The sequence below is a fragment of the Euprymna scolopes genome, chromosome 23, assembly GCF_053919585.1.
Source record: "Euprymna scolopes isolate OS-2025 chromosome 23, ASM5391958v1, whole genome shotgun sequence".
NCBI lineage: Eukaryota > Metazoa > Mollusca > Cephalopoda > Sepiida > Sepiolidae > Euprymna > Euprymna scolopes.
The window spans coordinates 48721256-48739594 of NC_136504.1; the positions used below are offsets into that span (position 1 = coordinate 48721256).

The window sequence follows — 18339 nt, forward strand, 5'->3', positions numbered from 1 at the left end:
GGTAGCTCGGCGATTACTCGGCAGATGGTGGCGATCATGCTGGCTTTGGTGTTGTGGGGGAGGTCATGTGGGTGATGTTCTCAACGTATAACTAAGCGAAGTAGTCCAGCGAGTTCAGGCCAGGTGAGGAGGGGGGACAGTGAGAGAAGAGTACAAAGTCGTAGCATTCCTTCAGAAGCCAGGTCTGGGTTTCTTTGGACTTGTGGGCTGGCGCTGAGTTCTTCTGCTACATCCAGGGTCTGCCAGACGCCATCTGATTGCACCAGGGGATCATCACGCTCTTCAGCACATCCAGGTACACTTTGGTGTTGACTTTCAAGCCGACTTCCAAGATGTGAGGTGGCATGATGTGGTCTTCATTTGAAACCACATCAAAGACCATAACCGTGGCCAGAAACTTCGTTCAGTTGTGCCCTCAAGCGTTGAACCATCTGGATTTGCATTTTGAAAGTGCTGGCAATGGCCCTGTTACCATAACTTGGATCGGTAGAGAGCATGAGGTGTACAACGGTGCATCACCGATCTCGCTCGTTGAACATTGTGTCACTTTCAGACATGATAGACGGCTCCTACCACTCTTGGGATTTGTACACAACTGGCCAACTAGTAGATGATCTGCAACAAGAAATGAAAACCGGTTTTCATCAAACGGAAATGGGATCATGCTGTCTTATTTTAGGCAGCAATTTTATCGTCCCATCATGTATTTTATTCATAGCTGGGCGAAGAAAAGATGTTTTCATAATTTAGAGTAAGGACACAGATATAAGTACTAAGTAATAAGTTGTCGTAAGTGACTATCTTATGAGTGTTTGATGTTCACTCCTCAGTACGGGCAAATAAAATTCCGAATTAATAAAGAATCCTACGCGATCATAACTGCAAAATGAGACCAAGTTACTCCCGTGTATTAAATAAAGGCTTTCGTTCGAAATTCTGTACAGATTCTAGAGTTCGACAAGACGCAGCTAAAGAAGGCCGGAGATCACATCGGCCGAAACATTGTGAGAATAACATCTAAGATGAGAACCGTAGTGTCCGAATAATACAAATAATTTATACTTTTAGAACTACTTTAACTTTCCCCGCTAAGATGTAACCACTTTAATAAGGCCCAAAGGACACTCGAGGATAAGGTCCTAAATGTATATTACCCTATTAGAAAAAAAAACTGTGATAAATTCAGTTTTTGCTGCCAATAAATCTTTAGTTTCAAATATTTAACGTATTTTGATTTAATCCTTCCAACCCTGCACGGCCGATATATCGGTCCTAGCAAAAAGACGACATGGTCCATATTTCATCCTTATAATAATGCGTTATCAAATAAATTTTCTTATCGTCTTTTTGACTAATTATTAGGGTTAGGACAACAGCATATTCTTTTTACTGTTTTGACTCTCAAGTGTGTATCCGTTGATATCTTATATGATTTTATATAGAGTGATGTGGTTCTCGGTTGATTAACTGTGTCTAACTGTGTCGGATATAAACTCCAGAGTAAAAAGAATGAAAAGAATATTCTGTTGTCATGCCCCTCCTAATTATTGCTTAATTGGGTCAGAGTTCAACGGGTTAATGGATACTATCGGAGCTTAAACAGGTTTCGTGGGTGTACACGATGTAAGCTGCACTTGTACATCGAGAAAATGCGTGTAAGAATAGTTGAACATGATAACTTCGCGCATCGGTTCTTGCTCAAGGGGGCGATTCTTTTCAGGTAGCCACTTGTTTCGTCACTCTGGTTGTGTTTTCGCATGCCTTCGGCACCATGAACCTGACAATGAGGTTATAAGTGCGCCTGCACAAATCAAAATATTGTTTGTCACAGTTCGTTATCATTTGAGTTGGCACCGATGAACGCACACCTTTCATTACAATGATGTAGAATTATAAGAGTATAGATTACATTTTAAGGCGAGAAGTGAGAAATATCGCTTCTGTTGTCATAAGATCGTCTTCCCAGGAATTACTGTTCTTTTAATCTTCCCGGGTATTACGTTTCCCTTTGGTGGTGGAGTTCATGCACTATATTTTGTTGCTATAATAAGATTAGATTTTGCATTTCAACTTTCCAATATATCTGTACGCGTTATTCATCCATTCAAACAAAGATTTTACTCGTTATAAACCATCCTTGGTGTATAATGACAGGGCTTCCCTGAAACCTCTATCTCACAGAAGAGATGTTGCTAGTTTATCTCTGCTTTATCGTTATTTTCATGGCAAGTGCTCGACTGAGCATCAATCTATGGTCCTCCCTCGCCAAATTTTCACAAGAAACACTCGTCTAGCTGAAACCACTATCAATAATGCCTCCCACTTTTTATCTGTGCCTAAACATAAACGTAGATTCCATGAACAAAGCTTCTTTCTTAGAACTGCACGCTTGTGGAACTGTCTTCCGTTTGCCTGGTTTTTGGCTGACTACAATCTGATTGTCTTCGTCCAACGTAAACAAGTTCTTGATGAACCGTTCCACTTAAGTTAATAAATTTACCGAATTTCCATTACTAAAGATTACTGTATTGTCCAATTGACAATCTTAACCTTTATCCTCGAGTGATCTAAGCCTTGATAAGTGGTGATGCTTATGTAAAAAAAAAAAAAAAAAAAATATATTCCTTTGTTTTGACTCAAGTATATATCCGACACAGTTAATCAACCGATAACCACATCACTATAAAAGCATATAAGATAACAGATACATACTCGGGAGTCAAAGCAGCGAAGAGAATATGCTGTTGTCATGGCCCTAATAATTGCTAGTTCCTCTTAATTTCAGTGTTATGTGACCAGTAGTTTAAGAGTTTTTTTTTTGTTTTTTACACAAACACACATGCATACATCTATTTTATTTTTATAGATTACCTCTTTACATCAAGTGCCTTTACGACTTGTTTACAACGATTTCCATTAAAAAAAAAAAAAAAAAAAAAATCTCGTCCGTGCGTTTTTACCTAAGATGGCAGAGTTAATTTTACCAATATGGTACATTTTAGGAATTGATATTCAAGGGAAATGTTGGTACTTACGTCATCAATTCAAAAGTTTCACCGAACACTTCCGAGACGGGCGAGCATTAACGAACTTCACCGAGCAATATATACAATATGCAAGTTCTATCCTAAGAGAGGTTTTAGTTCCGTCCGTGTTGTCTAGAAACTTCTAAACTCGAATCTGCTTTCTCTGTCCATTATAGCCGGAAATGCTTGCGCCATGACTGCAAATTTCCGGATACTTATTCCTAAAAAGTACAGATTTTACTTTTATAGAAAACCGGGAAAGCTTATTGTTTAATTATAAATATTCACAAGCGAATACTCGGTGTCACCTGGGAATGAATTGGCAACGGCGCCTTGCACACAAATACCATCGTATATTGGTTATCATAAAAGTATGGCCTAACCAAATGAAAGACATTTTTTTTTTCTTTCAATTTTCAACGTCTGTTTGTTCGCGTCTCTTTGCTCACTCCTAACCCGGCGGTTTTCGTTGTTCGCCGAGCGTTGCTGAGGGAGCCTCACGGAAAATTGGGCTTCTAACTACAGAAGTACCGAAATTTATATCTTACGAAATGCATTGCGGATTTTTTTTTTTTAATTGGAATTTAGAACGTAATTTTATTGGTGCCTTTTTAAATTAGGTATCAAGAAATTTGCAGTCGTGTCGTAAGCAGTTCCGACTACGAACGGGAAGAGCCGAATCAGATTGACGACTCAAATACTAAAATTATGTTAAATAATTTTCCGAATTAGCACTTTTTAGGCTAATGTATTTGATTTTACTAAGTTTTTTTTTTTTTTTTTTTTACAATGTTCAATACGGTGCTTATGCATTTATGCTATATTTTTTTTAATAGTATTTAAGTTAAATTCAAGTTTCGATATATTCTATTAAATTTTTTAAGTGAAGTACAGAATAGTTACAAAACACTCCATTTCATGTTAAAGATAGCTTTCAAAACTAACGCTATGATCCCGGCATGTTAAAGTGCATAAGTACCTTCAATATAATAAAGTGCTTTCGCATGAAAAAGCGATGTTAACTTGTTAAGTTTATTAATAGAGATGAGAGAAAAATAAGGCTGTTTTAGTGAAGGAGAAGAATACGTAGTGGAAAATGGGATTGAATTCTATCATGATATTAAAACAACGAAGATTGAAAGTGAAATTTTTTTTTTTTTTTTTTTTTTTTTTTTTAATCCTCAATTATTTTGTCTTTATGAAATTTAGTATTTTTTCACTCCAAACAAGGCATGCTGCCACTTGGACCGTTAAGGGGCTACTAAAAGAGATCGTGTCTAACACGGGACTGAGGTAGTTGAGCAACGAGATGTGTTCACATTATATTTAAATTTCTGCAGATTAGTACAGACAGGGAAACCGGAAACAGGGAGGGAATTTTAAAGTCTAGCAACCCGAAGATAGAAACTATTGGAGTAAAAGGGTGCGATTTTGCTGCTTGTCGGGAATATACGTCGAAAGGGGCACAAGTGCTACGAGTTCAGAGCACATTCTATTAGAGTACTTGTAAAACTGGCAAATGATGGGACAGAGGTTGGAGTTTGGCAGATAGTGTGGAACCTATTAGATTTGAGAGATGTTTTGGACTGTCTAAAAATCGGCGACTACAGAAAAAAAAAAAAAAAAAAAAAAAAAAAAAGGAAAGTCCATCTAAAGTACTCTCCTCCTTTCAGGGACAGGTTTTAATCCTTATAGTACAAACTAATTAGTTACCTTTGAAGAGAAGGGGTTTAAACTGCAAAATAACTAGTAGAAAATGATTCGAATCAGAAATTTGACTAATTTCATTAGCTCCCTCGGGTTATTTTGTAAAGTTGGGTACCGAATATTGGTGTAAAATTTGTTTCTTTTAAAGGAGAAAAAAGCGGTAACAGTTTTTAAGTGACAAAAATGTGTGCATGCGCATACAGGCATTAATTGAAAAATACCGAAGTTTAATTACGATTGGATCATTCTCGTTTTCGGATTTCCTTCAGAGATTCATTTCGGTTAAAAACAATGAACAGTTTCATTGTATTAGATGACACAAGGATCCCATTACGAAAAAATTAAAAATTTTGAGCGAGGGTAGCGTAAAATCCAAATTTCACAAAAGTAAAAAAAAAAAAAAAAAAAAAAAAACTAATCACCAACCCTAAGTCCGGGGTTGCATATAGCCACCCTGGACTTAGGGTTAGTGGTTAAGTTAGTTAAAATATATCAAATACACACAAATGCAAAACAAAACCAACACAGTTTAAGTTTTAAAAAGCCGGATGACATACAGAATACGCGTCTTTTTTTGATAGGATTCTTAAGTTAAAATTCATCTTGTTCATTAAATTATTAGGTGAAATTACAGAATAGTTAAAGAGGCCTCTATTTTAAGAATGGGTTTCTAAATAACACTGCAACAGTCGTCCGTATTCTGCAGAAATGCGGGAAAAATTAGCCCAGAGTCCCTCCAAAAATCGATTTGAAGAAAACTAAACATTAACACAGGGGAGGGGAAGGGGTCAGATTTTAACCTTAAGTCTTAGAAAATGAAAACGTCGTTTAATTTATTAGTATTAATTAACTATATGGCGACAACGCCTTTGTCATTTCCGATCAATTCTACAAATTGATATCTCTAGTCGATGCGGAACTCATGAGTACCAGTAGATGTACCATACAATTTATAGTTAAGTTTGCGGATTTTTGGTTGAGATTAATTATATATATATATATATATATATATATATATATATATAATCGTTTGGCAAGCTTGTTCTGAAAAGAGTAGGAATAAGTTAAAAGGCGAGATAAAACAGTAAATGGCAATGATGTAATATAGTTACAGCAGAAAAGTCATTTACAAGATACAAAAAAAAAAAAAAAATACCTAACGCAATTTTTACAGTACTTAAACTTTGCATTTCAAAAATAGTCGGGACACGTTAAGACAAAAGCTTTGATAGGCTGAATCTTAATTTAAAATTAACTTTCAGAAAGTTACAAATATACAGATCAGTTGGAAATCAAATTTTAATTTTGAGATTAATTTTGGGGATGCTATCTACGAAGCAAAAAACCTAAAAGCCACATCTGATAGCGGCCATCTTGGATTGGCACATCTAGGCGCAATATTTATAGTGAAAAAAATCTTTGTATAGCTTGCAGAAATTAAAGTACTACTGCAAAATACGGACCGTGCTGCAATATGTAAAAGCCAATTAACATGGAGACATGTGTTTTGTAATTATGTAGTTTCACCTAGTAATTTTAAAAGGCGAAGTGTAAAAATTGAGATCCTTAAAAATTTCAATTTCAAAACAGCATTACGGTCTTTATTCTGCTTATGAATAGAGAATTTTGTAAAAGTTATTTAAGTTTTGCCTACGATTTCTCGCTTGTTAAGCATATTACATCATTGCCCAGTAAATTATAAACTAGCGTGCGAGAATATTTCTTGAAATAATTTATTCAATCTTTCAAAAATTACAAATAACAAAATTGTTCAAGATTTCTCCAACGACACGTAAATCGATAAGAAAAAAATTAAAAACAGGAACAAGTAGAAAGGCGTACAAAATTAAGACTAACAGTTAAACACGGATATTTTTCTAATAGAGGTAGAGTCATTTATCTATATTCTAAATGTTGGGCAGGAAACAGGTCAAAGGGCATTACTTGCCCATAATCCAATCTTCAGTATTTTTTTTTTTTTTTTTTTTTTTGTTATAGACGCAATAAGAGTTAAGTATAAACATACTATCTTTATAAAGATTCTACCACAAAACGTACTTCGATTATTTCGTTTCTTCAACTGCTGGGGCTGATAATACAGATTCGTCAACCTCAACCCCGAGAGGTTCAGAAAATTCAGGTTCAGTATCCTCGTCTTGCCCATCCGAGCAGGCCGAAGCGTAGTCATCCTGACAGGAAAGATCAGCCTCCGTTTGAATGGCGTCCTCAGGAGGCGGCGTTGTTGTTATCTCCGGTATGACGAAGCGAGCAGTAGGGGACACGTTCTCCGACACCCGAGCTGGCGGCGAGAGAACCTCCGCTGCAGTTCTTACACTGTCTAAACTATCTCCAGAAATATCTCCATCGTGGTCAGTCGGTTTGTCACTCCAGAAAGGGCTTGTTGACAGTGTGCTTTCTAAGTCTGTAGCTTGGCTGGTTTGACCGGCTGGACTACTGCCATAACTTAAGTGGCCATTACTGCTGGTTGGGGTCAAGCCTGGTCTTAAACTCAAGTTAAACAGGCTATGGGCAATTATGGAGTCATCTGGAGAGAGACCCTCAGAAGGATCGCTTTCTGGGAAGACACGTAGGGAAACGAAAGTTGAACCGTTTACGTGGTTCGTCCCAGTTTGGTTAGAATTTTGGAATCTAGTGTAATTATGAGACCGATGCATTTCTAAAACAGTTCTACAGAGCTCAGATAGTTGGGGGATATTATTCCATCCATTTATGACTACAGACCGATTTAGGTCATGGTTTTGAGTGTTCATGCCGTTCGCGACTTGTGGAGAGGCGTTATTAGCAGTTAGGTTATTTTCAGGTTTATAGTCCACACCGTTCGCGACTTGCGGAGAGGGGCCATTAGCAGTTAGGTTATCGTTTTCAGGTTTATAGTCCGTGCCATTATCTCGGTTTCGAAGAGATCTTGTCGGCGCATCTTCACATGGGCTTGTTTGTTCTACTTCGTTCTCTTCCTCGACTGTACTGAGGCTGGACGTTTTCAGTGGGCTCTTTTGAACATCAGAGCAGATTCGTATATTTGCGTGACGAAGATTAAACTCGGGTTTCACAAAGTCAGTGGACGCACCAAAGCACTCCGAATTTTCAGCAACGGAAAAAGCTTGCTCCACAGAATGGGCACCGCTTTCGCGGCATTCCTCACGAATTTTGTTCTCGGGATCGCCAGCTATCTCAGCAGGTTCGTTCTCGCAACGAACCTTGTTCTCGGAGTCGCCTGCTATCTCGGCGGATTCGTCCTCGCAAAGAACCTTGTTTTCGGGATCGCCAACTATCTCAGCGGGTTCTTCCTTGCCACAACCCTTGTTTTCGGGATCGCCAGCTATCTCAGCGGGTTCGTCCTTGCCACAACCCTTGTTTTCGGGATCGCCAGCTATCTCAGCAGGTTCGTCCTTGCCACAACCCTTGTTTTCGGGATCGCCAGCTATCTCAGCGGGTTCGTCCTCGCCACAAACCTCGTTTTCGGGATCGCCAGCTATCTCAGCGGGTTCGTCCTTGCCACAACCCTTGTTTTCGGGATCGCCAGCTATCTCAGCGGGTTCGTCCTTGCCACAACCCTTGTTTTCGGGATCGCCAGCTATCTCAGCGGGTTCGTCCTTGCCACAACCCTTGTTTTCGGGATCGCCAGCTATCTCAGCGGGTTCGTCCTCGCCACAAACCTTGTTTTCGGGGTCGCCAGCTATCTCAGCGGGTTCGTCCTCGCTACAAACCTTGTTTTCGGGATCGCCAGCTATCTCAGCGGGTTCGTCCTCGCTACAAACCTTGTTTTCGGGATCGCCAGCTATCTCAGCGGGTTCGTGGCGAGGACGAACCTTATTCTTGGGGTCTCCAACTATCTCAGCGGGTTCAATGCCAGGACCCTTGTTTTCGGGATCGCCAGCTATCTCAGCGGGTTCGTGGCGAGGACGAACCTTATTCTTGGGGTCTCCAACTATCTCAGCGGGTTCAATGCCAGGACCCTTGTTTTCGGTGTTTTCAGTTCTCTCAGTTACTACAGTCTGATCTTGAGTTTCGGGCTTGTTAAAGTCGTCACATTTAGCGTTTTTATCCTGAGGTTTCTCAGAATTATCAGCTCCTCCAGGTTTTACAATCACAATACTGACGTTCGCTGGAGGCGCCGGCAGAGGTATCAATTCCGGTGTATCGTCAGAACTCCCAAATTTAGGGCAGTTTTTCGCAATATGGCCGTGGCCGTTGCACCGATAACACGTCCTCGTATCCATGGAAGAGCACTCTCGTTGGATATGACCGAGCTGACCACAGTTGTAACAGGCTCCCTTCTCGAAGTCTCTGGTACACGTACGCGCTACGTGGCCGCGACGATTGCACAGGAAGCAGCGATTTGCGACGAAACAGTTGCGGGCGATATGGCCGACCTTATTGCACTGATAGCAACGATTTGGACGATAATAGCAGTTTCGAGCCAAGTGCCCCACGCGATTACACTTATAACAGCGGTTCGTACGAGTTGCTGTGTTCGTAACCACACGGTTCTTGCATTCATACGTTACGTGACCAGAGGCACCACACCGATAGCAATAGGCACGAGAATTCGCCGGATTTCGTTGTTGCATATCCTTTCTGCCTATAAAGAATTACATAAGTATTATATAAAGGCAATAATCGTGAACATAAAAAAAAAATATATTCGCTGTACTGTAATCACCAAAGGTTGTTTAATAAATACAAGGAGTTTTTGGAACAAAAAAAACATAACTACTACATATAAATTAGAGATACCATTTTCTTACTAGGGGTAAATCTAAAACAAGTCTGTTCCACAAAAACACCCCTCTTGCCAGTTTTTTTTTTTCACTAGCTTGTGTTGATATCTCGGAAAAAAATTGTCAAAACCCAGTTACGACTCAGCGTGCCGGGTTCAAATACTGCCGGTTCCATAGCGCTACTTTGTTCTACTGTGGTTGTATATCAACAAGTAAGAATAGTGTATCTGACTTATCTTGAATAATTATCTGAAGAGGAAAACATCTAATATACGAGGTGCCTTAAATAAATGTTATGATAATATAAATCGGTTCAAAACGTTCAATTCAGTCTGTTTAATCCGAGGGTAACGGTTCCAAACTCACTAAACCACATATGGTTTCAAAATGATTCTTTTGATCTTGAATCCTGTTATTAGCAATCTAAGGTGCAGATAGTATAGCAAAGATTCAAGAGACGTAGATTGCAATGTAACTGCAGATATCATATCAAAGTGATCCATGATACGTAGATTGAAATGTAAGTGTAGATATCATGCCAAAGTAGATCCATGATACGTAGATTTCAATGTACGTGCTGATATCATATCAAATTAAATCCATGATACGTAGATTGCAATGTAAGTGTTGATATCATACCAAAGTAAATCCATGATACGTAGATTGCAATGTAAGTGTTGATATCATATCAAATTAAATCCATGATACGTAGATTGCAATGTAAGTGTTGATATCATACCAAAGTAAATCCATGATACGTAGATTGCAATGTAATTGTAGATATCATATCAAAGTGATCTATGATACGTAGATTGCAATGTAAGTGTAGATATCATGCCAAAGTAAATCCATGATACGTAGATTGCAATGTAAGTGTAGATATCATATCAAAGTAAATCCATGATACGTAGATTGCAATGTAAGTGATAATATCATGCCAAAGTAAATCCATGATACGTAGATTGCAATGTAAGTGTAGATATCATACCAAAGTAAATCCATGATACGTAGATTGCAATGTAAGTGTTGATATATCAAAGTAAATCCATGATACGTAGATTGCAATGTAAGTGTTGATATCATACCAAAGTAAATCCATGATACGTAGATTGCAATGTAAGTGTAGATATCATGCCAAATTAGATCCATGATACGTAGATTGCAATGTAAGTGTTGATATCATATCAAAGTAAATCCATGATACGTAGATTGCAATGTAAGTGTATATATCATGCCAAAGTAAATCCATGATACGTAGATTGCAATGTAAGTGTTCATATCATATCAAATTAAATCCATGATACGTAGATTGCAATGTAAGTGTTGATATCATACCAAAGTAAATCCATGATACGTAGATTGCAATGTAAGTGTAGATATCATGCCAAAGTAGATCCATGATACGTAGACTGCAATGTAAGTGTAGATATCATGCCAAAGTAGATCCATGATACGTAGATTGCAATGTAAGTGTTGATATCATGCCAAAGTAAATCCATGATACGTAGATTGCAATGTAAGTGTTGATATCATGCCAAAGTAAATTCATGATACGTAGATTGCAATGTAAGTGTTGATATCATATCAAATTAAATCCATGATACGTAGATTGCAATGTAAGTGTAGATATCATGCCAAAGTAAATCCATGATACGTAGATTGCAATGTAAGTGTTGATATCATACCAAAGTAAATCCATGATACGTAGATTGCAATGTAAGTGTAGATATCATGCCAAAGTAGATCCATGATACGTAGATTGCAATGTAAGTGTTGATATCATGCCAAAGTAAATCCATGATCCGTAGATTGCAATGTAAGTGTTGATATCATGCCAAAGTAAATCCATGATACGTAGATTGCAATGTAAGTGTTGATATCATACCAAAGTAAATCCATGATACGTAGATTGCAATGTACGTGCTGATATCATGCCAAAGTAAATCCATGATACGTAGATTGCAATGTAAGTGTTGATATCATGCCAAAGTAAATCCATGATACGTAGATTGCAATGTAAGTGTTGATATCATGCCAAAGTAAATCCATGATACGTAGATTGCAATGTAAGTGTAGATATCATGCCAAAGTAAATCCATGATACGTAGATTGCAATGTAAGTGTTGATATCATACCAAAGTAAATCCATGATACGTAGATTGCAATGTAAGTGTAGATATCATGCCAAAGTAGATCCATGATACGTAGACTGCAATGTAAGTGTAGATATCATGCCAAAGTAGATCCATGATACGTAGATTGCAATGTAAGTGTAGATATCATGCCAAAGTAAATCCATGATACGTAGATTGCAATGTAAGTGTTGATATCATGCCAGAGTAAATTCATGATACGTAGATTGCAATGTAAGTGTTGATATCATACCAAAGTAAATCCATGATACGTAGATTGCAATGTAAGTGTAGATATCATGCCAAAGTAGATCCATGATACGTAGATTGCAATGTAAGTGTTGATATCATGCCAGAGTAAATTCATGATACGTAGATTGCAATGTAAGTGTTGATATCATACCAAAGTAAATCCATGATACGTAGATTGCAATGTAAGTGTAGATATCATGCCAAAGTAGATCCATGATACGTAGATTGCAATGTAAGTGTAGATATCATGCCAAAGTAAATCCATGATACGTAGATTGCAATGTAAGTGTCGATATCATACCAAAGTAAATCCATGATACGTAGATTGCAATGTAAGTGTAGATATCATGCCAAAGTAGATCCATGTTACGTAGATTGCAATGTAAGTGTTGATATCATATCAAATTAAATCCATGATACGTAGATTGCAATGTAAGTGTAGATATCATGCCAAAGTAAATCCATGATACGTAGATTGCAATGTAAGTGTTGATATCATACCCAAGTAAATCCATGATACGTAGATTGCAATGTAAGTGCTGATATCATATCAAAGTGATCCATGATACGTAGATTGCAATGTAAGTGTAGATATCATGCCAAAGTAAATCCATGATACGTAGATTGCAATGTAAGTGTAGATATCATATCAAAGTAAATCCATGATACGTAGATTGCAATGTAAGTGATGATATCATGCCAAAGTAAATCCATGATACGTAGGTTGCAATGTAAGTGTAGATATCATACCAAAGTAAATCCATGATACGTAGATTGCAATGAAAGTGTTGATATCATATCAAAGTAAATCCATGATACGTAGATTGCAATGTAAGTGTTGATATCATACCAAAGTAAATCCATGATACGTAGATTGCAATGTAAGTGTAGATATCATGCCAAAGAAAATCCATGATACGTAGATTGCAATGTAAGTGTAGATATCATATCAAAGTAAATCCATGATACGTAGATTGCAATGTACGTGCTGATATCATGCCAAAGTAAATCCATGATTCGTAGATTGCAATGTAAGTGTTGATATATCAAAGTAAATCCATGATACGTAGATTGCAATGTAAGTGTAGATATCATGCCAAAGTAACTCCATGATACGTAGATTGCAATGTAAGTGTTGATATCATACCAAAGTAAATCCATGATACGTAGATTGCAATGTAAGTGTTGATATCATGCCAAAGTAAATCCATGATCCGTAGATTGCAATGTAAGTGTTGATATCATGCCAAAGTAAATCCATGATACGTAGATTGCAATGTAAGTGTTGATATCATACCAAAGTAAATCCATGATACGTAGATTGCAATGTACGTGCTGATATCATGCCAAAGTAAATCCATGATACGTAGATTGCAATGTAAGTGTTGATATCATGCCAAAGTAAATCCATGATACGTAGATTGCAATGTAAGTGTTGATATCATGCCAAAGTAAATCCATGATACGTAGATTGCAATGTAAGTGTAGATATCATGCCAAAGTAAATCCATGATACGTAGATTGCAATGTAAGTGTTGATATCATACCAAAGTAAATCCATGATACGTAGATTGCAATGTAAGTGTAGATATCATGCCAAAGTAGATCCATGATACGTAGACTGCAATGTAAGTGTAGATATCATGCCATAGTAGATCCATGATACGTAGATTGCAATGTAAGTGTTGATATCATGCCAAAGTAAATCCATGATACGTAGATTGCAATGTAAGTGTTGATATCAGGCCAAAGTAAATTCATGATACGTAGATTGCAATGTAAGTGTTGATATCATACCAAAGTAAATCCATGATACGTAGATTGCAATGTAAGTGTAGATATCATGCCAAAGTAAATCCATGATACGTAGATTGCAATGTAAGTGTTGATATCATACCAAAGTAAATCCATGATACGTAGATTGCAATGTAAGTGTAGATATCATGCCAAAGTAGATCCATGTTACGTAGATTGCAATGTAAGTGTTGATATCATATCAAATTAAATCCATGATACGTAGATTGCAATGTAAGTGTAGATATCATGCCAAAGTAAATCCATGATACGTAGATTGCAATGTAAGTGTTGATATCATACCAAAGTAAATCCATGATACGTAGATTGCAATGTAAGTGCTGATATCATATCAAAGTGATCCATGATACGTTGATTGCAATGTAAGTGTAGATATCATGCTTAAGGTAAATCCATGATACGTAGATTGCAATGTAAGTGTAGATATCATATCAAAGTAAATCCATGATACGTAGATTTGCAATGTAAGTGATGATATCATGCCAAAGTAAATCCATGATACGTAAGATTGCAATGTAAGTGGTAGATATCATACCAAAGTAAATCCATGATACGTAGATTGCAATGTAAGTGTAGATATCATGCCAAAGAAAAACCCATGATACGTAGATTGCAATGTAAGTGTAGATATCATATCAAAGTAAATCCATGATACGGTAGATTGCAATTGTACGTGCTGATATCATGCCAAAGTAAATCCATGATACGTAGATTGCAATGTAAGTGTTGATATATCAAAGTAAATCCATGATACGTAGATTGCAATGTACGTGTAGATATCATGCCAAAGTAACTCCATGATACGTAGATTGCAATGTAAGTGTTGATATATCAAAGTAAATCCATGATACGGAGATTACAATGTAAGTGTTGATATCATACCAAAATAAATCCATGATACGTAGATTGCAATGTAAGTGTAGATATCATGCCATAGTAGATCCATGATACGTAGATTGCAATGTAAGTGTTGATATCATGCCAAAGTAAATCCATGATACGTAGATTGCAATGTAAGTGTAGATATCATATCAAAGTAAATCCATGATACGTAGATTGCAATGTAAGTGATGATATCATGCCAAAGTAAATCCATGATACGTAGATTGCAATGTAAGTGTAGATATCATACCAAAGTAAATCCATGATACGTAGATTGCAATGTAAGTGTAGATATCATGCCAAAGAAAATCCATGATACGTAGATTGCAATGTAAGTGTAGATATCATATCAAAGTAAATCCATGATACGTAGATTGCAATGTACGTGCTGATATCATGCCAAAGTAAATCCATGATACGTAGATTGCAATGTAAGTGTTGATATATCAAAGTAAATCCATGATACGTAGATTGCAATGTAAGTGTAGATATCATGCCAAAGTAACTCCATGATACGTAGATTGCAATGTAAGTGTTGATATATCAAAGTAAATCCATGATACGGAGATTGCAATGTAAGTGTTGATATCATACCAAAATAAATCCATGATACGTAGATTGCAATGTAAGTGTAGATATCATGCCAAAGTAATCATGATACGTAGATTGCAATGTAAGTGTTGATATCATATCAAAGTAAATCCATGATACGTAGATTGCAAATGTAAGTGTAGATATCATGCAAAGTAAATCCATGATACGTAGATTGCAATGTAAGTGTTGATATCATATCAAATTAAATCCATGATACGTAGATTGCAATGTAAGTGTTGATATCATACCAAAGTAAATCCATGATACGTAGATTGCATGTAAGTGTTGATATCATACCAAAGTAAATCCATGATACGTAGATTGCAATGTAGTGTTGATATCATACCAAAGTAAATCCATGATACGTAGATTGCAATGTAAGTGTTGATATCATAGCCAAAGTAAATCCATGATACGTAGATTGCAATGTAAGTGTTGATATCATGCCAAAGTAGATCCATGATACGTAGATTGCAATGTAAGTGTGATATCATGCCAAAGTAAATCCATGATACCGTAGATTGCAATGTAAGTGTTGATATCATGCCAAAGTAAATCCATGATACGTAAGATTGCAATGTAAGTGTTGATATCATACCAAAGTAAATCCATGATACGTAGATTGCAATGTAAGTGTAGATATCATGCCAAAGTAAATCCATGATACGTAGATTGCAATGTAAGTGTTGATATCATACCAAAGTAAATCCATGATACGTAGATTGCAATGTAAGTGTAGATATCATGCCAAAGTAGATCCATGATACGTAGATTGCAATGTAAGTGTTGATATCATGCCAAAGTAAATCCATGATACGTAGATTGCAATGTAAGTGTTGATATCATGCCAAAGTAAATCCATGATACGTAGATTGCAATGTAATTGTTGATATCATGCCAAAGTAAATCCATGATACGTAGATTGCAATGTAAGTGTTGATATCATGCCAAAGTAAATCCATGATACGTAGATTGCAATGTAAGTGTTGATATCATACCAAAGTAAATCCATGATACGTAGATTGCAATGTAAGTGTTGATATCATACCAAAGTAAATCCATGATACGTAGATTGCAATGTAAGTGTTGATATCATACCAAAGTAAATCCATGATACGTAGATTGCAATGTAAGTGTTGATATCATACCAAAGTAAATCCATGATACGTAGATTGCAATGTAAGTGTTGATATCATGCCAAAGTAGATCCATGATACGTAGATTGCAATGTAAGTGTTGATATCATATCAAAGTAAATCCATGATACGTAGATTGCAATGTAAGTGTAGATATCATGCCAAAGTAAATCCATGATACGTAGATTGCAATGTAAGTGTAGATATCATATCAAAGTAAATCCATGATACGTAGATTGCAATGTAAGTGTTGATATCATACCAAATTAAATCCATGATACGTAGATACCAAGCCAAACTGGTACCTACTAGATACAAGCTACTGGAAGCAGACGGTCACAGTTCTGCACACGGGTGGTAGGAATTGAAAGGATGGTATCTGTCTGCCACCTGTTTCAATAATTGGTTGAAACGTTGTATGGTCTGTTTTTTTTTTGTTTTGTTTTTGGTTCATTTTTTTTTCATTTTTTTTTGTTGTTTTGTTTTTGTTTCATTTTTTTGTTTTGTTTTTTTGTTTCATTTTTTTTTTTTTTTTTTTTTACGTTACAGTTACAGTTAGAGTCCCTAGCTCTTTACACCGCTCATTCTTTCGAAAACAACCAAAAGTATTTTCCTTGCTTTCTTATACCGTTTCGGTTACACTATGAGGTGTGTATATAACACTAAAGTTTAGATCTATGAGACGTAACATATCCGTTAAGCCGCGGGTTGATAAACGAAATAGTACAAATTCTCAATCCTCAGAGCATAAAATTAAATGTGCTTAAAATTAGTATAAGAGTTTCGCTTACCTGAATAGATTACTGAGCCTTCAGCGACTTTTCGTTGAATAATTGAGTAGAATGTCTCGTGGTCTCTTCTTTCTTCTTTGCATGTTATATAAAGGGTTACGGTTAGGATGTTTTAAGTTTATATATATATATATATATATATATATATATATATATATATATATATATATATATGTTTTAAGTTATAGTTATATATATATATATGTTTTAAGTTATAGTTATAGTTATATATATATAGCATATAAGTTATAGTTATATATATATATAAATATATATCATAGTTATATATATATATATAAGATCTCTAACCACACACTTTTTAAACTAATTAGAAGTGTTTTCGTTGCTTATGTACCGTGTTGATTGCAATCTGCGGTGTAGATTACATAACAAAGTAGATTTGGAGACATATTACGACGTAAGTATAGATATTATATAAACGTAGACTCCTGATACGTATATAACAATCCAAAGAGCCATCCGCTATTTTTATTACGAACGATTTCCATCTCCACATGATCCCTCCCGTGAAAATAACATTCAAACAATGACGTCATACCAATGACATCATACGGGTGACATCATACATCCGGAAATTTCGTAAATTCTTAATTAGTACGAATTGCGTTTTTTTATTATTTTATTTATTTTATTTCTCATCTATATATTAATAGATGTGTTATTTATTTTGTTTTGTGTTTATTATAAGCTTTTCACGCAAATATTACACAAGTATAAATCATGTCGAATATCTGCATGAATATAATTACACGTAATAGTTAATAAAAGATAATGATCCCATGAGAAAACCGAAAAAAAACTAATAGGGAATTAATTAAAATGAATGTTTAAAAGAATATGCAAATTAGCTAGATCTTTTGCAGATGAATGCAATTCCACGACGCATATATAACAAAGTTGTAAAAACCCAGATTTATACAACTGTAGATTACTAGTAGACGTATCCGACGTTGTGCGGGAGCCATTAATGAACTAAATAGAATGAGTTAAATAGTGTGCTTTAAGTGTTTGGATTAAAACTTCTCTTTATTCTTCCCTTTTTTCTATCCCTCATTTTTCCGTCCTTCCCACCAATTATCTTTTTACCTTCTCTCGTCCTAATCTTTACTCGTGTTTTAATGTGTTTGAAATAACAATCTAATTTATTTACTATGATCATCCTTTTAAATAAAAATATTTTTTTCTAAACTTTAAATATTATACATCCAGGGTAACGCTAATCAAGGAAATATACATTTTGC

The 18339-nt window shown here is 36.0% G+C and overlaps 1 protein-coding gene across 2 annotated transcripts; it reads right to left on the bottom strand.

Moving 5' to 3' along the window:
* Positions 1–6450: 6450 nt before the first annotated feature.
* LOC145245878 (uncharacterized) lies at positions 6451–10056 on the bottom strand. Of its 2 annotated transcripts, XM_080107597.1 has the most exons (2): positions 7607–10056; positions 6451–7543 (listed from the first exon to the last, which is right to left on the bottom strand). In XM_080107597.1, exons 1-2 carry the CDS (start codon positions 9323–9325, stop codon positions 6797–6799), a joined length of 2466 nt encoding a protein of 821 aa, XP_079963723.1. In that variant the 5' UTR covers positions 9326–10056; the 3' UTR covers positions 6451–6796. The 2 variants fall into 2 exon arrangements, with proteins under 2 accessions (XP_079963723.1, XP_079963722.1); XM_080107596.1 differs by having other exon boundaries at positions 6451–10051.
* Positions 10057–18339: the final 8283 nt, after the last annotated feature.